The 23,716-nt window shown below is 47.6% G+C and overlaps 1 protein-coding gene across 1 annotated transcript; it reads right to left on the bottom strand.

Annotated features, from left to right (window-relative positions):
* Positions 1–333: 333 nt before the first annotated feature.
* LIPG (lipase G, endothelial type) lies at positions 334–22,960 on the bottom strand. The gene is made up of 10 exons (XM_036245411.1): positions 22,849–22,960; positions 19,904–20,085; positions 18,106–18,285; positions 17,004–17,115; positions 12,163–12,384; positions 8,781–9,023; positions 7,663–7,783; positions 5,181–5,399; positions 2,465–2,569; positions 334–393 (listed from the first exon to the last, which is right to left on the bottom strand). The coding sequence occupies exons 1-10, from the start codon at positions 22,943–22,945 to the stop codon at positions 372–374; spliced, it is 1,503 nt and encodes a 500-aa protein (XP_036101304.1). The 5' UTR covers positions 22,946–22,960; the 3' UTR covers positions 334–371.
* Between the last annotated feature and the right edge of the window lie 756 nt (positions 22,961–23,716).

Here is a 23,716-nt window from a genome sequence, read left to right as displayed (position 1 = left end):
CAGGACTCTAGTCGGGCCAGGCAGCTGACAGCTTCCACGAAGAGCCACCTCGGAGCCCGCGATCCTTGCCAGGCAAAACACACGCTCATCTCGCCACTTAGAAGCCAGCCCAGTGTGCACAAGAGGCCCAGGTGTTTGGCCCTTTGCACACACATCTGGCCTTAGAGCTATTCTAGGGCAGCAGCAGCTGGAACAGCCGCGTAGGGTCCCCTCTGGCGAGAAGTCCCAGTTGTCATAATAAGCAAGGTCCTGGGCCCAGCAAGCAGGCGCTTCCCTGGGGTCAAGGCGGAGAGGGGTCCTTCCATCAGGTGGGTCCGCAGCAGTAACTTTCCTCCATGTGCTTGGGGCGGGGCGGGGCCTTGCTAGCACCCTCAGAGAAGCTCCAGGGTGTGCCTGAAAGGAACCAGGCGAGAGAGGCGTCAGCTCACTGCGCGAACCTCCCAGACGGTATTGAGGGTGTGCCCAGTTCACACCACAACCCAGCTTTCTTACAAACCTACCGGCCTCTGTTCCTTACCTCCCTTCCAGAACAAATGGAAAAGGTCTCAAGGGCTTCTTTTCCCTCTACCCCACCAAGACTCACTCTCAGAAACACCACACTGGAGCCCTCTCTGGGTTCGCAGCTCCATAGTGTTTGGCATTAACATACTTAGCACAGTACTTACACGCAACACACATGCACACAGGACATGCATGTACACACACACACACACACAATTGTCAGGAGAACTATCAACAAGTCCTCTGCCTTGATCAAAAATCACAAGAGAAACTATAGAATGGCAGGGAGGGGGCAAGACAGAGTCAAGAGATCTTGATTCTAGTCTAAGCTACGCTAACTCGCCTTTGAAGCTCCCAGAACCTTCGTGAAGAGGTGAGCAGTATCCAGCAGAGAATGCTGAAGGTGTGACACACACTTAGGGATGTCATGAATTCCTGGTGTTAATTTATGACTCGGGCTCCTATTGTTTTCTGTTCCTTTGAGGGTGAAGAAAAGGACAATGTGTTTTCTCAAAGAAGTAGTAGGAGATGAGTTATAGCGTTCTCAACTGTTACGAAAGTCAGAAGTGAAAAAAGAAGAAAATATCTTATCACAGATATTTTATCATAAGAACAATGATCCTTCCTGGGCATCTCGAATCTACATGGCTGTTCTGAGGATCAATGAAGTTAATATATGAGGAAGTACTAGGAAAGGTATAAATCTGAATACCAACATAAAAAACTAAGATTATTATAGCACAAAATCATGTGAGCTTAGACCAAGTCACTTAATTAGAAGGACGGTTTCAGGATCCCACAGGTCGTGTGATCACAAGGCTTGTGGTCACACTGATGATCTTGAGCAGGAGACAGAGAGGCTGGCATGTAGCCCGGCCCTCAGGGTTGGCAGACAGTTAATCACAAGGGACGCAGGCACGGGGCAGCTGCTTGATAACTGATACCCAAATCAAGGTGAGTGATGTGTCTGAGCAAATGGAAGCTCTATGCTCAAAAATGAGCACCAGCTTTAGAGTAAACCAATCTGCCTCCATCCTCGCCCCACCATCACCGGCTGGGAGACCTGAGCCTGGGTTCCCAACGGCACACAGGGTTAACAACACCAGCATCCTGGGGTTGTTGATAAATGTAAATGACATAATACATGGAAGGCACTGAACACAGGGTGGGCACATCTACGTGCTCACTGTGTGGCAGAAGCATTATTATCTAGGACCTTTGTTGGGCAAGGGGTGGGGGCCAGGGGTGGGGGGCCGGCCTCCCTCCTCTTCAGCAGGCGTTTAGGCTCAGAGGATGTGTGACGAGTTCCCCTTTGGGATGTGCCCACTGCCTCACGCCTTGAGGTATCAGCTCTGCTCAGCTCTGAGATGAAGGGGCTCCAGCGTGGGGCAACGGGACACCGAAGCAAGATGACCCTTTTGTCTGACTCATCGTTACACAGACCAGCATTCCTGCTACTCAAAAGAGGGGAGAATTGCCCACTAATATCTGCTCACACCAACTTGGGTTCCCGAAAACCTAAAAAGGGGCATTAAACATTGTGGTTCTCCTTCACCTCCCCCACAACTCCCCACCCCAACCTGGGGCCCAGAAGGGAACTGGGAACCCTGGAACTTCCCACAGCTTCGGTCACTGAAGAGAAGTTCGGTCTAAGATAGGCATGGACACCAAGCCCAGGGACTTAGTTCCTGAAAGACATTTCACCAGGACCATGTGTTGTGACCCCTACGGGCTGAAGCAGAACAAGACGCCAAGGGACGTTAACACCCTTCGACATCCTGTACGTTCCATTGATTGTTCCATCGATCTCTCTAGCTCCTTGCAGAAGAGGGTCAGCTTCATAAAGGAAGGGATTTCTAACTGTTTTGCTCACTGCTATGTTCCAAGTGCCCAGCCCCATGTCCACACATGCTAGGTGACAGTCAGCATGTGTTGCATGAACACAGGAGAAAGCCCCGGTTACCTGGTCTCGTTTTTTGTTCTCCAGCTATCCAGACACTTGCGAAACCAGAGCTCTTGGCCAGGGGCTATGCTGGTGCTCTCAGGGTCTTCTGCACAAAAAGTAAATCTAGGAGGAAAAAGAAACCACCACGATGAGCAAAACTCTAGAGGGGAAGGTACGTGGCCGCACATTAGCCAGGCAGTGCTGTCTGGAGCCAAGGTGGGCAGAGCACAGAGGAAAGAGAAGCTCCGTCATGCGGCACCCTGACTCCAGGATCGTCAGAGCTCCCCGCTGCAACTGCAACACCTAAGCCGTCGCACTTGGCCATCTTCCAGGGTTTGGTTCATGCAGCCTTTAACCACACCTCTTCCACATTCTTCCCTCTGTCCAGAGGCTGCTTGTCTCTCTGAAGGTTCCCTGACTGCCTGAGCACCTGATCTCTCAGTTTAAAAGGAAAAGATGTCCTTGTAGGAATGTTGCTTTTGTTCTTGTCGTTCCTTCTTATGGCATAGTGTTAATGGTCAATGCTTTGTCTTATTTTAACACATGATGCACTGCCTTGAATTGCTGTGGATCCCTATATCTGTGGTGGACTGTGAACTCCTCGAATGGAGGGTCCCAGTGTGCCTCCAGGACAGTGTTCTTAAACAGCCACCGACAATCAGGACTCAGCTGTGAGCTGAGATCAGTGATTCAGGAAATGGACAGCCAAGATCACAGACAGGATCAGTGGTCTGATAACTATTTCAACCATAACTTACAGCCAAATCATGTGGCCTACCCCCCCACCTCGGAGATATTTGATTAGCATGACCAATAGATGTGAGGGACACCTGACCCTGATGCTCACCCGAAGGACAAAAGCCATAATCAGAACACCTTTAAGAACATTTACCAGGAAGCCCGAACAGTACATAAATATATGAAAAGGTGACTCGCCTTATCACAACCAGAAAAAAATGAAAACAACAGTAGGGGACCAATTCGTACTCAACAGTATAGCAAGACTGCCCCACTCAACGTAGGTGAGGAAGTGGGGGGACGGGAGCTCGTTTTCTGTGGCTAACCTCTTCAGAAAGGAAATTAATAATATCTAGTTAAGTTGGAGAAAACATATACTATTACTTAGCAATTACACGTTTTAGTGTTCATATCCCAAACCAGCCCTCACACACGTTGACAAGGATATTAATCTCATCACTATTTGTGAGTGCAAAAAAGTAGCAACCGCCGAAATATTCGGCAGAGCAATGGGGAAACTATTGTTTGTACAGTGACCGTTTTCAAACAGGAGCTAAAAGTAAATAGATTAGATCTGTATGTATTGGATACATTTGATAAACAATGTTGAATGAAAGAAAGCAACTTGTTAAGGGATATGTCCACTTATGTAAACTTCAGAAGCATCCAAAACAATTCTATATGTAGGTATAGATATAAACAGAAATACGAAAGGTATAAAAATCATGGAGGGAAAGACACTAACATTATTTAATGCTGGGAGATTAGTACATTTGGTTTGAAAGGGAAGGAACTGAACAGGGAAGGACACAAAGGGGCTTCAACTCTGTCATGTGTTACTTTTTTAAAATCTTCTATCTGAAACCAATATGGAAAACCGTTTACATTTGTTAAGTCTTAGTGGTTTATTATACTTGAAACATTCTACTACATTTGTGGGCTTTCTGCTACCACACCTCTAGGCACAAGTTGCACTTACAAGCACCAGGAGAAGGAAAACAAAAACAAAAACAATTATTTAGACCACAGCCTTGGTGCTAAAGTCCTTCCCAGCGGGCATCCCCCTCCAGTTCACAGGTTTCTAGAGCAAAATCACTCAGGCAAGGAACCCAAGCCTCCACTCTCCTCACAGCTGACCTGGGCCAGAGGTGACAGTTGGAAACAGGGGACATGAAGAACTGCAGTGGAGAAAATGCCAGAGGAGGTACAAAGAGGGCAGCAGCTATTTCCAACCACCCTAAGGCTGACCCTGACCTCCCTGGGGTCTGCTGAAGGATGTGACCAAAGTCCCTCAGCCCCTTTCTTGACAAAGGTCCCAGGCTTCCCTGGCTTCCACTAAGAAAGAAGCCTGCTCAGCGAGTCCAGGCATGGGTTAAGGTGCAGACAGATAAAGGGCTGGATTTTCCATGCGAGTCTTGGAGTTAAGAGATGTGGGAAACCGCCAGCTGGCATGGCATAGAGGATTCTCTCCTGCTTGACGTCAGGACCCGCCCCATGTCCTTGATTCACAGCCTCAAAGGCGAGGTCTAATGCTCTGAAAATAGGATGCTAGGGAAACCAGACCCTCCCGCAGACCTCATCCTGGGGCTTCCTGAACTTGACACTCTGGTTTGCTCTGCACAGGAGCCCGCAAAGACTTGTGGTTGCATGGACCCCAGAGCAAATAGATTAGCAAGGCAGCTCTCCTCAAGAGCCCTGTCCAGGAGCAGCCCCCCTTCCTCCGGGCCAACACAGGGCTTGGCAAACAGAACAAGAGCTGGATGCGGCCCCCGCCGTGCACCCCTCTCAGCCAAGGGCCTGTGATCAGGGCACAGACGTTGACAAAGGACTTGATCTGGAATTCACTTTTCCTTGCAAAGGTGTTTGAGGTTTTGCCCTCGTGCTCTGGATATGAAAGGATTAAAGGTGCTTGCTTAGCAAAGGAAGGGGCACAGCCGAGGCGCACACCTTGTGCCCACCACTGACATGGGCCCGAAAAGGGTCAGGAGGCACTTACTTCCGCTGGGTTTCCCCAGACTTGACTCGGATGCGCCTGATATTCACTTCCTGCTCAGACTTTCGGGACTGAGACAGGTACCTGCGAAACTCATCCCACAGGCCGTACCAGGACTCAGATGTACTCTTCCAGGTGAGTCTGATCTTCAGCAGGTCTCCCAAGTCCTCCTCTGTGTAGACCAGGAAGGTGTTGGTGGCATTCAGCCCGATCTGCTCCACTCTATAGAGAGAGAAAAGTTGGCCTCACTCCCCAGCCACCTGGAAAACTGCCACGCCGTGTGGACGAGCGCAGTGGCAGCCCCTGCCCCCCAAGAATGGAGAGAAACGAGGAGAGGTCTCTCCCCCGTGTCCTCCACCTTCCCCCAGCAGGACCAGGCGGAAGCTCCCTGTCTCCACGCTGACATAGAGATAACTTTGCCTACAGCACCCCAGCTTCTAATCAAAACCCTTCCTGAGTTCCTCCCTATGTATGCTACTTTCTGGGGGCACAGGTCCACTTTAGAACAGAAATGGGAAATCACAGAGAAGTCACATCCCCACTCAACAGTGTCCTCTTCCTCTCAGCCTGCAGGCATCTGTCTCCTTCAAAACTTCCATACAGTGGGGTAGCGACAGCCTCTTTAATACATGGTGCTGGGAGAACTGGACAGCTACATGCAGAAAAATGAAACTAGACCATCAACTTACACCCTACACAAGAATAAACTCAAAATGGATAAAAGACTTAAATGTGACTCATGAATCCATAAAAATCCCAGAATAAACTGTAGGCAAGAAAATTTCGGACATCATACACAGCAGAATTTTCACTGATACATCACCTAAGGCAACAGAAACAAAGGAGAAAATGAACACATGGGACTACATCAAACTCAAAAGCTTCTGCACAACAAAAGATACAATCATCAAAACGGAAAGGCAACCCACTGAGAGCATAATTGCCAATGATGTATTAGCTAAGGGATTAATCTCCAATATATATAGAGTGCTCATACAACTCAACAAAAGGAAGACAAAGAACCCAATTAAAAAATGGGCAGAGGAACTAAATAGACACTTCTCCAAACAGGACATACAAATGGCTAAGAGACATATGAAGAAATGCTCAACATCACTAATCATCAGAGAGATGCAAATTCAAACAACAATGAGGTATCACCTCACACCTGTCAGAATGGCCGCCATCAACAAATCATCAAACAACAAGCATTGTGGAGGGTGTGGAGAAAAGGGGACTCTAGTACACTACTGGTGGGAATGCAGACTGGTGCAGCCACTATGGAAAACAATATGGTGTTCCCTCAGAAAATTACAAATTGAACTTCCATTTGACCCAGTGATCCCACTTCTAGGAATATACCCTAAGAAGCCTGAAACACCAATCAGAAAGAATATATGTACTCCCATGTTTGTAGCAGCACTATTTACAATAGCTAAGATCTGGAAACAGCCCAAGTGTCCATCAGTAGACAAATGGATAAAAAAGCAGTGGTACATATACACAATGGAGTACTACACAGCTGTAAGAAAGAAAGATCTCTTATCCTTTGAGACGACATGGAGGGACCTGGAAAGTATCATCCTAAGTGAAACAAGCCAATCAGAGAAAGACAAGTATCATATGATCTCACTTATTTGTAGAATATAATGAACATAACAATCTGAGGAATGGGGTAGTCCCAGAGACGTGGAAGTGGGGTACAGACTGACAATCCCCAGAGGAGAGGGTGGTGGGGGAGAGATAAACCACAGAACTTATATGCATGTATGCATGAACAATGGACATGGACAACAAAGCTGGGGACAGGGCAGGGAGGGAGGGGGAGGGGGAATCAGTGGGGGGAAAAGGAGAAACATCTGTAACAAAAATTAATTAATAAAAAAATAATAATAAAACACACTTTGGAAAACACTAATCTGAACCAAAAAAAAAAAACTTCTAGCCCTCTCCTGCCCATCCCTTCCATTTGGCACTTGGGGAACTTGCCTCACCCCGTTGTGTGTGTAAGTGTGTGCATATCTGTCTCTCACCTAGACCATGAGCCCTGAGAGGCTACTGCAATCCCAGCACTACTCAGCCTAACGCTTTGCACCTTAGGAGTGCTCAACAAGTATACACATATCGCTGTGTGCCTCCCCCGCAAATGATTAGAAATGGTCTAGGGATAACGCTTATGATGTTCCAAATTCCCTAAAGCCTCAGGTGTCAGGCGTTGTCTGAAATGAAACAGCACTTTCTGCCTAGCTGACCCAGCAGTTTCTCACGCTGCTGATTCATCCTGGGAGTTTCCCTCCCACAAACATGTGTCAAGGGCTTGGTGGTAGAGAGCGTACCGAGAGACGGGGCTGCAGAGGCCGCTGGAGCCCCCCAGCCCCTTCCCCAGCACTAACGCTACCCTCTTCTGCACTGTTCACATGCTCCTGCGTGCTCTCATTCTCATAGCAACTTGTCCTCACCAAAGCAAAGGGAACTTGGGACTTACATTTCCAACGGCAGCATCTGTGAGTCTGCATTGGTGCCATAAAGGGTGACATAAAAGATGGGGTTGATTTCTGTCATGTTCTTGTAGCTGAAGACATGGATTTTCATCTGATAATGATAAACTGCAGAGACAGTAGAACAAAGATACTTGTGAGTCTTGATTGTTCTCCCAGGGCAAACTGACCCAAAATGAGTCACCCAGCACACTGAGTTTTTAGGGACTGCCATGCTTTTGGTCTAGTCCAGCCTGCAGCTTCTCTCTGATCTTGTTCTGTCCAATGGCATAAGAGGTCACTGTGGTATACAGAAGGAGCTCTGAACTGGGGATTCAGGAGACCTTTTGGGGATTCTGGCCCAGCTACCTTCCTGTTGCATTGCTTTGAATTAAGGACCAATGCTCTTTGAGTCTCAATTTCCTCATATGTAAGCAACACCCACAATACCCACAAACCTTATAGTTTTATAACATGTTCTAAAAAGGCAAGATATCACTTTGATCCCTTCCTAAGATTTGTTGTGATAATAAAACGAGAAAACAAATATAAAACAGCTTTGAAAAGTTAAATGCAAGAGAGATTTAAAACAGTAATACTGTGATCTTGGAGTGATGATTCACATCACAAAAAGAGGGCCCACCATTTGTATTCAAAGATTAACTTTCTGCCCTGGCTGGTTTGGCTCAGCGGTTAGATCATCAGCCTGCGGACCAAAAAGTCAAGTGTTTGATTCCAGTCAAGGGCACGTACCTCAGTTTTAGTTCAGTCCCTGGGCCTGGCTGGGGTCCTTCGGGAGGCAACCAATCAATGTGTCTCTCTCACATCAATGTTTCTCTCTCTCTCTCTCTCTCTCTCTCTCTCTCTCTCTCTTTCTCTCTTTCTTCCTCCTTTCCTCCCTCCCTTCCTCCCACTCTATCTGAAGATAAATGGGAAAATATCCTTGGGTGGGAATTTTAAAAAATAAAGATTAAGTTTCCCGTGGCATGCACAACGTAATCTGATCTGCAGTGATTGATTTAACTGTGCCAGCCATGTCTCCCGGGCTGGGGTGTGCCCTGTTCCACAAGGTATTTAGAAGGACGGAAAAGACAGTCCTCAGGGCACTTCGGGGACTGAGGGTTACCTCTGAAAGGCATGCCTGCCCGGGTTTTCAGGTACATCTTGCTGTTCCTCTTGTTCCTCGTCCTCTTGGTGTTGTAGCCAATGCTGTTACAGCGGTTCTTCCGGCAGCTGAGACAGATCCCCTTTTTGAAGCGGTTCGAGTCCGTGCACTGGAAGGCAAAGCTCGGCTTGTCCTGATTCATCAGGGAGTCAACGAAGAGGTATATGGCCCGCTCGTGCTCACACTTCACCCCCTCTGCAATTGCTGAGGAGGGAGGGAGAGGCAGAGAACACAGGATGAGCAGCGTCGCGCCGATCCGCCCGCTCAGTCAGTAAGCACTGTGCAAAACTGGTAGCCACACAACAGCCATGGGACGTGAAGTGCAACACAGGGGGCAGAGTCAATAATAATGTAATATCGGGGGGGCCACTTTGTAAAGTATATGATTGTCTAACCACTATGCTGCACACTTGAAATTAATACAAAATACTACTGAATGTAAACTGTAATTGAAAAATAAAAAAATAAGGCCAAGCCGGTGTGGATCAGTGGATTGAGCATCATCCCATGGACTGAGAGGTCCTGGTTCGATTCCTGGTCAGGGCATATGCCCAGGTTGTGGGCTTGATCCCCAGTAGGGGGACATGCAGGAGGCAGCCAATCGATGTTTCTTTTTTTTTTTATCCTCACCTGAGGACATTTTTCCTCAGATAGAGTGGGAGGGGGAGAGAGAGAGAGAGAGAGAAACATCGATGTGAAAGGGACACATCAAGTGGTTGCCACCTGCACAACCCAACCGGGGCCGGGGACAAACTGCAACCGAGGTACATGCCCTTAGCGGAACTGAACCCGAATCTCTCTGGACCGCAGGTCAATGCTCTAACCGCTGAGCCAAACTGGCCAGGGCTGATAGATGTTTCTTACATTGATGTTTTTATCTCTCTTTCCCTTCCCCCTCTCTCTAAATATATATATATATATATATATATATTTTTTTTTTTTTTTAAAGAAAAAAAGTCCTATGCCCAGCCGGTGTGGCTCAGTGGATTTGAGCATTGTCCCATGGACCGAGAGGTCCTGGTTCAATTCCCAGACAGGGCACATGCCGGGGTTGTGGTCTTGATCCCCAGCAGGGAATGGTAAGGAGGCAGCTGATCAATGTTTCTCTCTCACATCAATGTTTCTATCTCTCCATTTCTTTCTCTCTAAAAAAATCAATAAAAATATATTTAAAAAAAAAGAAGAAGCCCTGGCCGGTTTGGCTCAACGGTTAGAGCATCAGCCCGTGGACCAGAGAGTCCTGGATTTGGTTCCCACTAAGGGCATGTACCTCAGTTGCAGTTCATCCCCAGCCCCTGTTGGGGTCATGTGGGTGGCAACCAGTCGATGTGTCTCTCTCTCTTTCTCTCTCTCTCCCTCCCTATCTAAAGATGAATGCAAAAATGTTGTCGGGTGAGGATCAAAAAAATAAAAAGAAAAGAAAAAAATAAGTATTGTGCACCTCATCAATCATAACTACTTGTATTGTTGCTGTTCATATTCTTGTTTGCATAATTCTTAATACATGCCTGGTGATGTGCTGGGCTCCCATTAAGATGTAGCACTGAAGGCCATTCCTGCTGCCTAACTGTTCGCTCTCCAGGTAGGAAGACAACACTAACACATGCAAAGCAATAACAAGCAACGGAGCACATGTAACAGGATTAAATAAAGTGAGGAAGACCAGCGGTGCAGTTGGAATCACCAAGTCCTGATAAGGTTGTACAGGCTCAAAGCACTGGAAATGGATCAGATGCTAAACATCATCTAGTCCGGGGCTCAGCAAACTATGGCTTGCAGGCTGGCCACCTGTTTGGTAAATAAAGTTTTATTGGAACACAGCCACGCTCGTGTGTTTACGTATTGTCTGTGGCTGCTTTTGTGCTACAACAGCAGAGTGGAGTGTTTGAAACAGAGACTCTGGCCTGCAAAGCCTAAACTATTTACTAGCTAACACTTCAGGAAAGGACCACATTCTAGTCCCATCCTTTTTACTATACGTTATAATCCAAAGCCCATAAACGTGAAGCCATTTGCTCAGGTTTATACAAACAGTTGGTTTCAAAGTTAGAAGTGTAATTTGGATGTTCTGGCCCATAATACATCATTATTTCTTGTAATCTGAGGCTAAGGCCAATAGTTCAAGTACATCTTGGGACTTTCAGAAAAACTTGGCAAAGCCACCCCACCCCTTTCTCACTAACACCATCAACCTTAAGAAAGGCCATCCTCCCATCCCCTGAGGCAGGGCTGAGCTCCCCCTGCCTGGACCTCCGAGTCCTTCAGGGGCTACTTGGATGTATCATCACACTGTGGCAGAGTAGGACACCCAAGGGCACAGCATCAGAGCACAGAGAGCCGTCTGAGGCCGACTTAGAAATGCTGCCAGGATCCAAGGCAGTGAGTGAATGAGAAATCCAGAAAGAGATCGGTCACTGGGCCACACATCTGTTTCAGCAGCAAATTCAGTTCAACCCAAGCCTGCTGGGAATGGACTCGGTTATTTAGAATATTAATGATAAGTGAATGAAAAAAGAACCTTGGGTTTACTTCTGTAACATGTTACAAAAAATACACTCTAGTGCATTCATGCTATTCAACCCTAGTCAGTGTGGCTCAGTTAGTAGGAGTGTCATCCTGTGCACCAAAGGGTCACGGGTTCGATTCCAGTCAGGGCACATATGGGAAGCAACTGATCGATGTTTCTCTCTCACATCAATGTTTCTCTCTCCTCCTCCTCCTTTCCTCTCTCTCTAAAATCAATAAAAACATATCTTCGGGTGAAGATTAAAAAGAAATCTAATTTTAAAAAATAAAAATAAAATAAATTAAAAAACAAAAATGATATGGGAAGATCTATGTGCTCCGATGTTGAAGAATGTCAATAATATATTATGATAGAAAAAGGCAAGTTGCAGAACAATGCAATTTTGAAAACTGCATTTTGAATTTTCAAAGAAAAAAGACTGGAAGGACACACACGAAACTGTTCATTCATATTGGCTACTTCTGAAGAGTGAAAGTAGGGGCAGGAGTGAGAGGTGAGGCGGCAGTTTGCTTTTTGCTTTATGCAATTCTATATTGCTTGATTTTCTTCAACAAACATGTATCCTTCTTGTTATGAAAAGAAATAAATCAATTATGACTGGACCTCAAAGCATGAGAAGGCAGAGCAGAGGCCAAGGGGAGGCTGTGCACAGGCTTGTAGGGTGAGGAATGGCAGGCAGTGTTGAAGGGCCACTGTGGGGGGCGTGGGAATAATAAATAATAATGTGGTTGGGATCCCTAGTAACTTTGGCTGACTTAGGAGGAGATGCGATAACTAAGTCAAACCTCCCCATGAAGCAGAACATAAGGAACTCACTTCCATATGCAATTGACCCCAAAACATCGTTGAGTCCACAGCCCGGCTGGAAGTCACCCCCATTGGGGTAGATGTCAATGTGCCCCACGGGCATCTGAATCCCGATGCTCAAGCCGAAGGAACGTGTGTAGGTGTGGAGGACATCCACAAAGTCCGCGTCGTCAGGGGACAGCCTGCTGTGGATGTCCACCCCTTCAAACATAGGCCCGGCAGGATCCAAACCTGCAGCAGAAGGAGGAGCCAAGACCAAGTGTGTCAGGTGTGCCAACTCAAGTCCAAGTAAGCAGAATGAAACTGTCCTCGGAGCCCAGCCACTCTGGTGCCTGCAGTCCAGGAACTTCGCTTTCTTGTGACACCTTCACCTGCCCTGACACCTCAGCTGATTCAGTAAATTGGCCACAAGCCTCACCCTGGCACACAGCTCTGAAGAACCACAGGCTGTCAGAACTAGAGAAGTTCTACAAAGAATTCAGGCTGGCTGAAACTAAGCCATTCATCCCATTTACTGTACCCCTGAGAGCCTTCCACAGCCTCAGATTAGCAGGCTTTTTACAGAATAACTAAGCTACCTACATCTTCTGGAGGGAAGATTCAATCTCCCCTAACTGAGCTATTTCTAGTTTAGAGGCTGCAAAAACCTCCTTTGGTGATGAATCAGGCCCAGGGTGGAATGGCGAGGGGGTGGGGACACCAGGTACACTGAGAATCTATATCCCATGCCTCCAGAATTCCTCTATTTTGCAGCTACAAAGATAAAACACTTCTGCTTGCAAACTTTCTGGATTGAACAGGCAAGCGGCACTGAGGAGTACTGGTTCTCACATTTCAAAACCACAAGTTATCACTGGGGAGCTGGTTACAAATTCAGATTCCGCTTTGTAGCAACAAAATCTCTGGAAGACCCACCAGCGGTTACCTGTGTGTGTGTGTGTGTGTGCTGGGGGAGGGCAGGAAAGGGAACTGGTCAGGGAGTGGCACCATAAAAGAGACTTTTGCCCTCTTTTAATTTTGGAACGACATCAATGCAAAACCATTAAAAAAAAAAAAAAAAAAAAAAGAATTTGCAAACTATAAAATTCAGATCCCCTGATCCCCTCGGGATTCTAATTAGTAGGTCTGGCATAGACCCCAGAAATATATATATTTATTCTCCAAGTGATCCTAAAAGTAGGTTGTCTGTCAACCAGATTTTAAAAAACTTCTCCATGCTTCAGTATCATCTATAAAATGGAACCTGAATGTTTTAATTCATACAGTTCATGTAACATAATATGAGATTAAGTGCTTGTCAGTGTAAATACTAGTTACTATTACCAAACCCAAGTAATTATGGGAGCCAAACTCATCCCAACCTAGAAGGCTCTTACCCTGCAGATACAGAGAGAAAAAGTTAAGAAAAGAATATTTACAGCAGAGGAAGAGAGTAATCTAGAATGGTGGTTCTCAAATGGGAGTGATTTTGCTTCCAAAGGGACATTTAGGCAATGTCTGCAGTCATTTTTGGTTGTCAAAATTGGGGGAGAGGGAGAGAAGCTACTAAGCATCTAGCAGATAGAAGCCAGGGATGCTGATAAACATCCAACAGCCCTGAGGGCAGCTCCCACAACAAAGCATTAACTGACCCAAGATGTGAATAGAGCCAAGGCTGAGAAACCCTGATCTAGAAACAGCAAGGCAGGGAGGAGACATGACCAAAAACAGTCATAAAAAGGAGAAGATGCTATCTAATCTCAAGAACCGTGTTCCCCAGATCCCAGTGCCATAGAGCCAGGGAGCACACTGTGAGGCTTGAGAGAGGAATTTTAGGGTAAACAAAAGGAAAAGCTATTGTCCAGACTGGGCAGTAAAACTGTGGAACTCATCATGCAGAACTGGTAGAGGTTGAAACTCTAAATAGTTTCCCGAAGTTTAGATAAACGTGTGTAAGACAGAGGCAGAAAGGGAGCCCAGGTTGCTTGTGGGATGAACCCCAGCCCAGCACCCAAAAGAAAGATGGTACAAAAGCAGTGTCCTCCCAAAACAGCCCATGATGACTCGTTTTAGAGGCTGCAAAAACCACAGTACTGACATGAGCAGCCTCTCCCTGCCCGTTGCCATGTCTCCTTGAGCGGGGAAAAAAAGAAAGAAAGAGGAACATTCTGCTGTGCAGCCAATACAAGAGAGGGGCTCTTTGCTTGGTGTGAACAAAAGTCTCCACCAGACGGTCAGTGCCATGGAAACCAAGCTGTGCTAGAGGAATGCAGGCAGCTGGGGGGCTTCTCTACGGGACTGCTGGCTGCCAGGCTGAGCCTTCACCTACCCAGACTGACTCGGCCTGACACATAGCCAGGGCTCACAGACTCTGGGGAAAGTTGCACAATTTACTTTTAAACTGGAAATGGGAGGCAGAACTTAACCCCTCCAAAAAGAAAGAAGATGGAGAATCACCCCTTTTCCATTCGGTCTGACTCCTCCAAAAGTGTTCTGTCCAGCAAATGGAACACATGCTCGCGGGCACATGGGCACACACAGGAAAACCTCTGCATTCTGGCCTGGCAGGGTGCAGCCTGCCGTACGACCATAGCTACTTTATCTCTACTGACAGAGGAGAGGCTGTGGAGCAGCCAGTAGGTGCAGGTACTGGAATATGACAGCCTGGGTTTGAGTCCCAGTCCTGCTACTTAGAGTGCAAGATATGAGACCCATTACTTACGCACTGAGTCAGAGTTTCCCCATCTGTAAAATGGACCCAAAGGGATCCCCTTTGCTATGTGACTTAGATATGTCATCTGCCCAAAGCCTACAGAGTGGTCACTTAATTTATGTCTTGAATGAATGAATGTTTGCTTATTTATTATAACTAACTAGACAAGGGGTCAATTAGAAATATATGATCTCTTCCCTATTATATCACAGAATTCCCTCAGAAGCCTAAGAGGGTAACCCTGAGCAAATCCCAATACACAGCTCTCTGATCCAAGCAAGACTGGGATTCAGGTATCTCCCTACAGGCCCCAGGCCTCAGGACCCCATTCCAGCTACAGTCTCTGGTACTCTTACTAGTCGGGAACACCTGGTCCCCAGGCCCATGAGCAGTCTGAGGGGAGAGGAACGTGCACAGCCTCTTCCATCAGACATGCACAACGGCATATGCCAGGTCATCCAAATAACCTCTGAGGTGCTTCTTGGCAGCTGGACAGAGGCCACCCCTTCCTGTTGTGCTCACCAAGGCCCCCGCTCCGCAGAGAAAGGCTGGAAAGAAGGGGTTGAGCTCAGGACATGCGGCCCCCACGCCCCAGGCAGACAGCACGGAGAACCAATTAGCATTCTGCCAGCGAAGCCCACATCTCAGCAGCTGCCACCCAGACAGGGGAAGGAGCTGGAACGCTCCTCACCAGCCCCATCTCGTTTAAGATTTAGAAATAAGGAAAGGGGGGCTCTGCGGCTTGTCCTTGTTACCAAGGACTCTCGGTGTGGGGAGGGACCAGTGTGTGCTGGCCCCCACCAGAATGGCTGGCCCGGCTCTAAACATCATGCTTCAAATGAGAGCTAAAAGGAGGTGCTCAGACAATAGGACCCAGAGCGGCTTAAGGTCAAACAGCTTTGCACCGACAGTGGGTTAATGAGCAGTCATGTGTGGCCACACAATCACTGTCCACTTAGACAGCCCAGGCCCCACTAACGTGGTAAGCAAAAATAAAGCCCTCGAAGTATGCTGAATCAAATAATGGGATCTAAAGGAGTATGTCAGTGTGCATGCGTGTGTGGGTGTGTGCGTGCGCGCAAGAACATTAGACTTACACCCAGGAAATGATATAAAGAGAGCCACTAAAACCTCACAAATACTTTTTTTTTTTAATCTACCCACCAGCTTACTGCTGAAACCTGAAATTCTACCTTTACTAAGTCTTTCTTTAGCTAAGAACACCTGGGTCCCTTTCAAAATGAAAACACTGCTGGGAAAGAAATTGATCAACTCCTTCCTTCTATTTTGGGGGCCAGGGAAGGCAGGAAGTAAGGACTAATAAAAGAATGCTGGAGGGAGATTAAACATTCAGGGCAACAAAGTTGCCATTCATTTTAGCCTAGAGGAAGCCCTGTGTATGTATTTGAGGGGACCCCAACATGGGAAAGAGAAGCTTTCTCACTTTTCACAGTCATGAAAGGATTTAAGCCAAACTCTCACATCAAAATCTCACTAAAATGGAAAACTCCATTTTCTATTGACAATCTGGGTGCTGATATCAGAAAGGTCTCTTTAAAGACCAAGTTTAATCATGAGGTCTACACAGCTCATTATCACTAATAAAGGCCAGTGAAACCTTGGCAAGAGGCTATGAGCAGATGAAATGGAAATCAGAGGCAGAATTCAAACTAGAATCCACCGCTCACTCTTTCCGTTGAGGTCCTAGACTATCACAAGCCGGAGGCCAGCGTTCTACCCCACTTCTGCCCTTTAGTTATTAGCTCTCTGCCCCTGGGTGTTTCCTCACCTGTTGGGTCAGACCAGTGATTTTCAAACTGTGTTCCCTGGGGCTCTGGGACCCCGCGATTCCCCCAGGGGAGAGGAAAGCCCAAACAGCAAAACTCACACTGCCCACCATACCGCCAGCCTCAACCAGAACACCCCTTCTGTGTTTCATATATTGGGGTGTCGCACAGGTTCAATTTGAAAAAAGGATTCCGTGACTAAAAAGAATGTTTGAAAAGCTCTGGGTTAGGTGTTCGAGTTTCTTCCAAAGCTAACGCCCTACGGCTCACTCACGCTGCCTCCTGTGGGGCGCTCTGGTTTAGCAACGCCAGCTTGTCAGAGGAGCTGAGGGAGCTGGGGGACCAGCTGCTTGGGAGGACGCAGAGCTTACCCGTGATTCTGCCCACCGTGCCTTTCACGAAGTTGCCAGCATACCCAGCCACATGAGCTCCAAGGCTGTAGCCGATCAAGTGAACATTCCCAAGAGAAAAACCATCCTGCTCCTGTGGGAAGGCACAAAAGTGTGTGAGTGGAGAGCGTGGTCCTGAGCCCACAGAGTCACCAACAACTCAATAGTTCAGTCATGACAGGGAGGAGACACAGGAGCCAGGGACAGACTTCCAGGGGCCGGCTTTGCTGGCAATGCAACACAGATGGAACGCGGCCAGGTAAGAGGAGGTCAAAAGGACTTTGGTGGCACTTTCAGTGCCAAGCGCTGAGGGCAGGCTGTGACTGGAAGCTGTATACCTGACCCTTCCCCTACATGTTTTCATTCTTTCTGGCAGCATCTAACGGGGGAGGGTGGCAGTGTGGAGGTCAAAGCCACCAGACTCACTGGGGACTAAGTGCCAGCCCAGCCTGCAGCTGCGTACTCCTTGCCCACCCTGAGGCCCCGGAAGCGCTGTCCTCACCACAAGCCAGCCTGGGACCCCGGAGCTGGAGCATCGTACCCCAACAGGGAACTCCACTGGTGGGGAGGGAGGAGGTGGGGATTTGACCCCACAGCTCAGGAACCAAGCTCTACAAAACAACCTAGGCAGAAGACTGAGGGACGGTTCAAGAACCCAGAATCTGAAGACCTCTAGATCTGTTTTCCACACGGAATGGTTTAAGCACGGCAGTAGGCTGTATTTGTTTGAACCAAACCCCTCCCCGTTCTCAGGACAGGAACCCTTAAGAAGCCAGAGTGGATTTCAGTAGGTTTTTAAGATTACAAGCCAGTGCTTACTCCGGGCCATTCGCAACCAACCTGAAGACATCAGTTTGTAAGATCAGAAAGTAATGACCCATAAGGCAAACTTTTGCCCAGCAGATAAAATGGCAGGAAACATCCAGAGATATATCAATAATTAAAAGGCTCTCTCAAAGTCTCAGCATCCCAGAGATTTTGTTCGGACATCTGAAATTCACTGTAACACTCTAATCTGTATTTCTTAAGAAGGTTTGAGTTCAAGACGCAGCTCATGAGAGAGGATTCCCTTTCGTGCCGTTACCTGCAGCCAGTCGAGCATCCTCGCGATGCTGTGCCCCACCATCCTAACGTTATTGACTGCATCTGTGTAAAGCTGGTGGGCCAGGGGGAGCCAGTCCACCACCACGACATTGGCTTCTTTCTCTCTTGTCTGCAGGGCTGACACAAGTTTGTACAGCCATTTTCCAAGTATGCCACTCATCTGCGGAGAAAACAGGACTTTTACAAAAAAGCTTCTCTGGGTTTCAGAAGTTCTAATGACTATAAGATTCAGTTCCACGATCCTCTCCCCAGAACCTTCACATCAACTGCTCGGGGACCAAACATAGGCACATGAGCAGGACAAACCACAGGCAGGATTTCTAGGTGAGTATTTGTCTTCATCGCTCTTTCCATCCTGCTTTTCCCATCAAAACCATCCTGGCCTCTGCTCCACTGTCCTAGACGGCCACTATGAGATATGGATTGGTGGCAATACTGGCCTGAGGTTCGACTAAGTCCCTGTCACAGTCAGAGAGGTGGCCTGCTCCATCATTCAAAGGCAGCTGGGAAAGGTTGCCCTGGAGAATGAGCTTCTCTCTTGAAGTTGCAAGGAGATGGTGTCTCCTAGGCGAACACAGAGTTAACAAATGACCCTGTCCCACAACCCGTCCCTCTTGACCCCAGAAAAGGAGAGATCTGTCCCAAGAATCCCAAATTAGAACTCAGAACACATTTTCCCACAGAAACCAAGTATAAATGGTGACAAGGTCCAGTTGTAAACCTATCCACAAGCACATTATTAGATAAAAAGATTTTCTGTGCCTGGCCTGGGAACCCAAACACCATTTACAATCTTGCTTCTATGGGAAACTGCTCTTCCAAGTTCCAAACAGATTACAAAAGAACTTTCTGGAATGCAACCCATTTGTAAGTTGCAGGCAGTTTGTATTTGCACTTTGACAGGGGCCTTAAAAAGATTCAAATGCATGATTCTAATCATGGACTGTGGGGTGAAGATAGTTGGGCAGGCCTTGAAACATCTCTTGAATCACATTAGGTAGGTAGGTACCTACTCCCCAACTCCCCCAGGCCTGACCTCAACAGTGAGTGATAGACCTAAAGACCCAGAAAGCATGTAATGGATATGAATTTCTCATCACTGAGAAGAGGAATGTCCCCTCCCAATTAGCCCAGGCAGAAACCTGCTCACTTAATAGTGCCATTTTCCTACAGACTGTCATTATATGAATGAATAAATCCCTCGCTGGTCAAAAGCTTCTGAAGCTGAGTGTTAAAGCCCTTTTTTGTTGAAGTTTGTCATGGACCTTTCAATGCGAATTGCTCAGCTAGGGCACATAAAGAGCCCCAATGCCTTTAAAGGGAGACATCTCTATGCAAGCAGGAGGGCACCATGCCAACGGCGGCCAGCAAGCCAGGCCAGCTGGCTCCTCATAGACTCTCTGAGCCAGTCAACTTGCTTCAGCTCAGCTCAGTTCTTAGGGAGGGATGGCCCTCGTGAGGCAGTGGTTGGCCAATGTAATTAAGTGTAATTAGAGGGATCCTTAAGAGCCGGTGGGAGCTGGGCTGCTGCCCTCAGGAAAGCCACTTTCTGAAAGCCTGCTGTGTGCCAGCATCAAATACCACCCTGCTGGAGTCCAGACTGCCCCCTTAGTGAAGTGCCCGTTACATTTTTCACAGCTGTCTGAAATACAAGCAGCCCACAAGACAAGAGGGGGAGAGAGAGTGGAATCTGGAAGCACCAGTATTCTTTTTAATTGACCGAAACAAAAGAAACCAAATCTTGTGTAAAGCTGCAGAGCTCCCTCCCCTGGACTCACTGTCCATCCATGGATGATGAAAAAGGTTTTGGCTGTCATGTTGAAGCCACAGTCTTCCAGGGACTGGTTATGGCCGAGGGAAAGGTAGCATCCTTCGTGCTCCGGGTCCTCGGAGATACGGAGGTTAAACCTCACGGAGGGTTTGGCAGCAGCCTGTACATCCTCGGATTCGTTGAGCTCATCTAGGGAGAAAGAACAGAACCTGGTGCATCGAGCGGGCTTGAGTAATGAAAGATTTGGGGTGTAGCTCCAGTACAACCCCTCTGGGTCTTAGTTTTTATACCTGCTGAATGTTTCCTCCTCACCTCTCAGAAGAGTTGTAAAGATATAATAAAAGGGACAGCTAGTCTATATTTAAGAGTATTTAATTAGTCACTAGTATTAATTACCATGACTATGAAATAAAGAGGTCTCTCTTGCTTTTCTTTCTCCTGCTCTTATCAAAATGAGTTGTTCCTTCCTTCCCTCAAGGTACCACTTTCAGAGAATAAGTCCTCAATTACTTTTCTGAAATGCTTCAGACAGTGAAGTTGCAGAATTCATAAATGCTTATATTTTAGGAAGGCATTATGGTACATACACCATGTATCATATAACACCCCCATCAAGGTCTGGGGGATTCCCCATTAACCAAACACACTAATATTTCTGCAGAGAAATACATGGCTACTCATACTTGAGGGCAAAAAGAAAATTACAAAATAGGCTCCTGTCAATTCAGGTCAGTTTTGCTGCCAAATGAGTTCAAGTCAGGTCAGGCCAGATCTTGCTGCCAAACAAGTTACCAAATTTTCCAGTTTTGAGATATTTTGGAGTTTGAAATTGGAGGTAAGAAGCTACTAACCTATTATACAATGGGCTTCTCCTAGTGTTCCCAGCTCAATTCTAGCACTTACTCGAAAAACCTCATGCATCCTCCATGCCCTTTGCAGAACCAGGCATGTGCCAGGCATTCTTCTAGTTTGTTAAACAAATGACTGAGGCCATGGAGAAACTCCTAAGAGCAGCACAACCACTCTCTCCAGCTCCACTGCTCACACACAGTGCCATGGAGGAGATAACTTTGCTCCCAGAACACAGCTGATGTCTCTGATGGTCCCTATGGCCTTTAAACACTGGGTACTGTCATCACCACACTACTTCAGGTCGGCATAAGTGAACCCCATCAAACACTCTTCCAGCCAACCAGGAAACCATCCCTTGATAACGGGCTAAGAAATTAGAAAATCAAACTCTCCTCTCACTCAGAAATCAGAGGAAAAGATACCAAAGGATCAACCCAGGAGCTTCTTTTATCCCAGAGTTAGGAAACAAATGGAATCATGGGAAGAAGAACCAGAATGGTGGAGGGAGGGTCAATGGGGCAGGGTGGGGGTGGAGAATGCACCAGATGTAAAAAGGATAGAGTTCCAGAAAATGCAACTAAATACACAGGAGCAGAACTTTGTAATTAAAGTAATGAACAAAAGCCACAACCGGCAGAAATTTGAGCCATGGGCATAACCACTTTGACACCTCCCCAATTTCTACCCAGATAACCACTCACACAAAGACTAGATGGGGGATTCTAGGGAAAAAAGGCAAAGGAGTCTACTGGCTTCCTGGGACAGATTGGTGAATAAACCCACATAGCAACATAAAGAGTTCGCCTTAGCAGCTGCTTCTCTGACCCTGGAGTTCTTTAGCTTCACTCCTACTACTTCTGACTGGGGTCACTTCAACCTCTGGGACTTTATGATTGTTCTTCACCCAGATGTCCTCATGGCTCATTCTCTCACCTCCTTCCGTTCCTTGCTCTCAAATCTCAAAGAGGGAAGCGTGACCACAGATTAAAACTGCATCACCTTCTCCCACCAGCACTCCATACCTTCCAAAACGCTGAGCACCATTTATATATTTTATTTAGATTCCTGTCTGTTTCTCGCCACTGAAACATAAGCTCCACGAGGGACGGGTTTTCACCTGCTCCTAGAAGAATGCCTGGCACTAAGCAGTCATGCAATACATACTCTTTTAAATGAATGAAACAGCCCACCAATACTCAGAATGGCAGAATACGGAAGCTGGAAGGAACATTAGCATTCTACAGAAGAGGAGCTAGAGATGCAAGCTACCCCAGGTCACACTTTTACTTAGCACTAGAGTTGGGGCATGCTGAGTAAAGCAAGGCTTTCCCATTCATTCATTCAAATTAACCCTCCCACCAGTACATAAGCTGGCATGGACCAACATCATCTGGCCAATGCCAGCAGAAGAGAAGATGAAATAATGGGGTGCAATTAAGGGGCCGCCTGGCACTCCCGCTTGGTGACCCTACCCTCATTCCACCTTGGCAGTCTTTATCCAGTGGAAGAGGCCGCCACGCAGAACTCAGAAGGAAGAAAAGCTAGCAGCTAGGAAGAGAAAGAGAGGGGGCTGGAGGGTGTTGGGCAGGAGGAGGCTGGCAACCTGGGAGAAGAAGCCCAGCAGCTTCTGGGCACAAGTCACTCACCAAATGCTCCCTGCCACCTTAACTCTCAAAACACCTACGCCCATTGATTAAAGGGAGGAGGAGCGCCATGTGAGAGAGCTCCTTTTAACCTTCTTGGCTCGAAAACCATCAGGTGTAAAGATAAGGACAAGGTTGGAGAGCTGCTGGCAGCCACTTGGGCTGGCTGGACAGCACCCATCCTTCTCACGGCGTGGGGTGGGGCTAGAGGAAGCCGGCGAGCTCACCCGCTAGCCTGAGGCCTTTCGGATGTCCTACTAGCTACGCCCTCGTCAGAAGCGCCACGGAACCAGTGAACTGCAAAACTAATTAAGGGGAGCAAATGGATAGCGCAAGGGAAAGGGAAGGGTTTCCCAGGAACGAGGAGGGGCTGAAGAAGAGTCTGCAGGACAGAGGGGGGCCTGCACAGAAAAGAAGTTGGAGGTAATAAAAAAAAAAAAAAATCAGTGCACGTTACCTTGCAGCGGTCCCTCTGGACCAAGGAGTGCGGGGCCTCCCGCGGCAAAGCAACAATAGACGCTCCAGAGGCAGAGCAGAAGAACCGAGTTTCTCATCCTTCCCTGCCACACACCCGTCCGAGCAAAGGGACTTTAAAAAATAAAAACAAATAACCAAACAAAAAACACCTCTTTGAGGTTTTCAGCAGTTTGAGCAAGTAGCACCCGAAGTGGGCACCTTCTCTCCACCAGAGTGGTGTGGCCTTAGACAGCTGAAGGTGGAGAAGAAGAAAACTTGGCAAAACTGAGCGTTGGGGCGGTAGAGGGAGTGTGAAGGGGCTTAAATCAGAACCAGATCTGCCCTCACTCCTACCTCCCGCCGGGGAAGTACGGGCTCGCCACTGTCACACAGCGAACTCCGGAGGAGGTAAGTTTTTTAAAGTATGGGAGTCATCTGACCCATCGCCAGATGGTGATTTGCATAATTTATTCCCATCTCCGGACTCTGATTGGTCACACCTTCGCTGACGCCGGAACTGAGACTCCCAAAGTTTGAATGAAAGAGCCACACACCCACCACGTGGACTCTCCGAATGCGCAGCCTTTCGTTCTCCCCAACCTGTGGCTTTCCTGCCACCCCACTTCCTCCTAGTGCCCATTTCCGGAGCCCAGAATCTTCGCTCTCCCCTGCCGTCCCAGGGGGAACATTGCCCCGAAACCCTGCGCCTGCTGGGGACGCGATCCCTGGGGAAGGAAAGTTAACCTCTCCAAGGAGCAAAGCTACCCGGGCGCACGGAATGTTCTCTCTGCGCCCCAGGCCAAGGGTCCGGATGGGGGAGAGTCACCTGGTCACCTCTTTGGTACTTCTCTTCCTTCACTCCCCACCAG

Source organism: Molossus molossus, unplaced genomic scaffold, assembly GCF_014108415.1.
Source record: "Molossus molossus isolate mMolMol1 unplaced genomic scaffold, mMolMol1.p scaffold_m16_p_6, whole genome shotgun sequence".
Classification (NCBI taxonomy): domain Eukaryota; kingdom Metazoa; phylum Chordata; class Mammalia; order Chiroptera; family Molossidae; genus Molossus; species Molossus molossus.
Note: the sequence above shows the minus strand (reverse complement) of the source record. Positions and strands in the feature narration are given on the sequence as shown.

Bases quoted from the DNA above. Each gene is read 5' to 3' on its own strand.
- LIPG (XM_036245411.1), bottom strand. From the start codon at position 22,945: ATGAGAAACTCGGTTCTTCTGCTCTGCCTCTGGAGCGTCTATTGTTGC. The intron at 17,116-18,105 runs GTAACGGCACGA...GCCTTCCCACAG, and splicing joins GGATGCTCGACTGGCTGCAG to GAGCAGGATGGTTTTTCTCT. The intron at 7,784-8,780 runs GTAACCCTCAGT...CTGTCTCTGCAG, and splicing joins GGCAGGCATGCCTTTCAGAG to TTTATCATTATCAGATGAAA.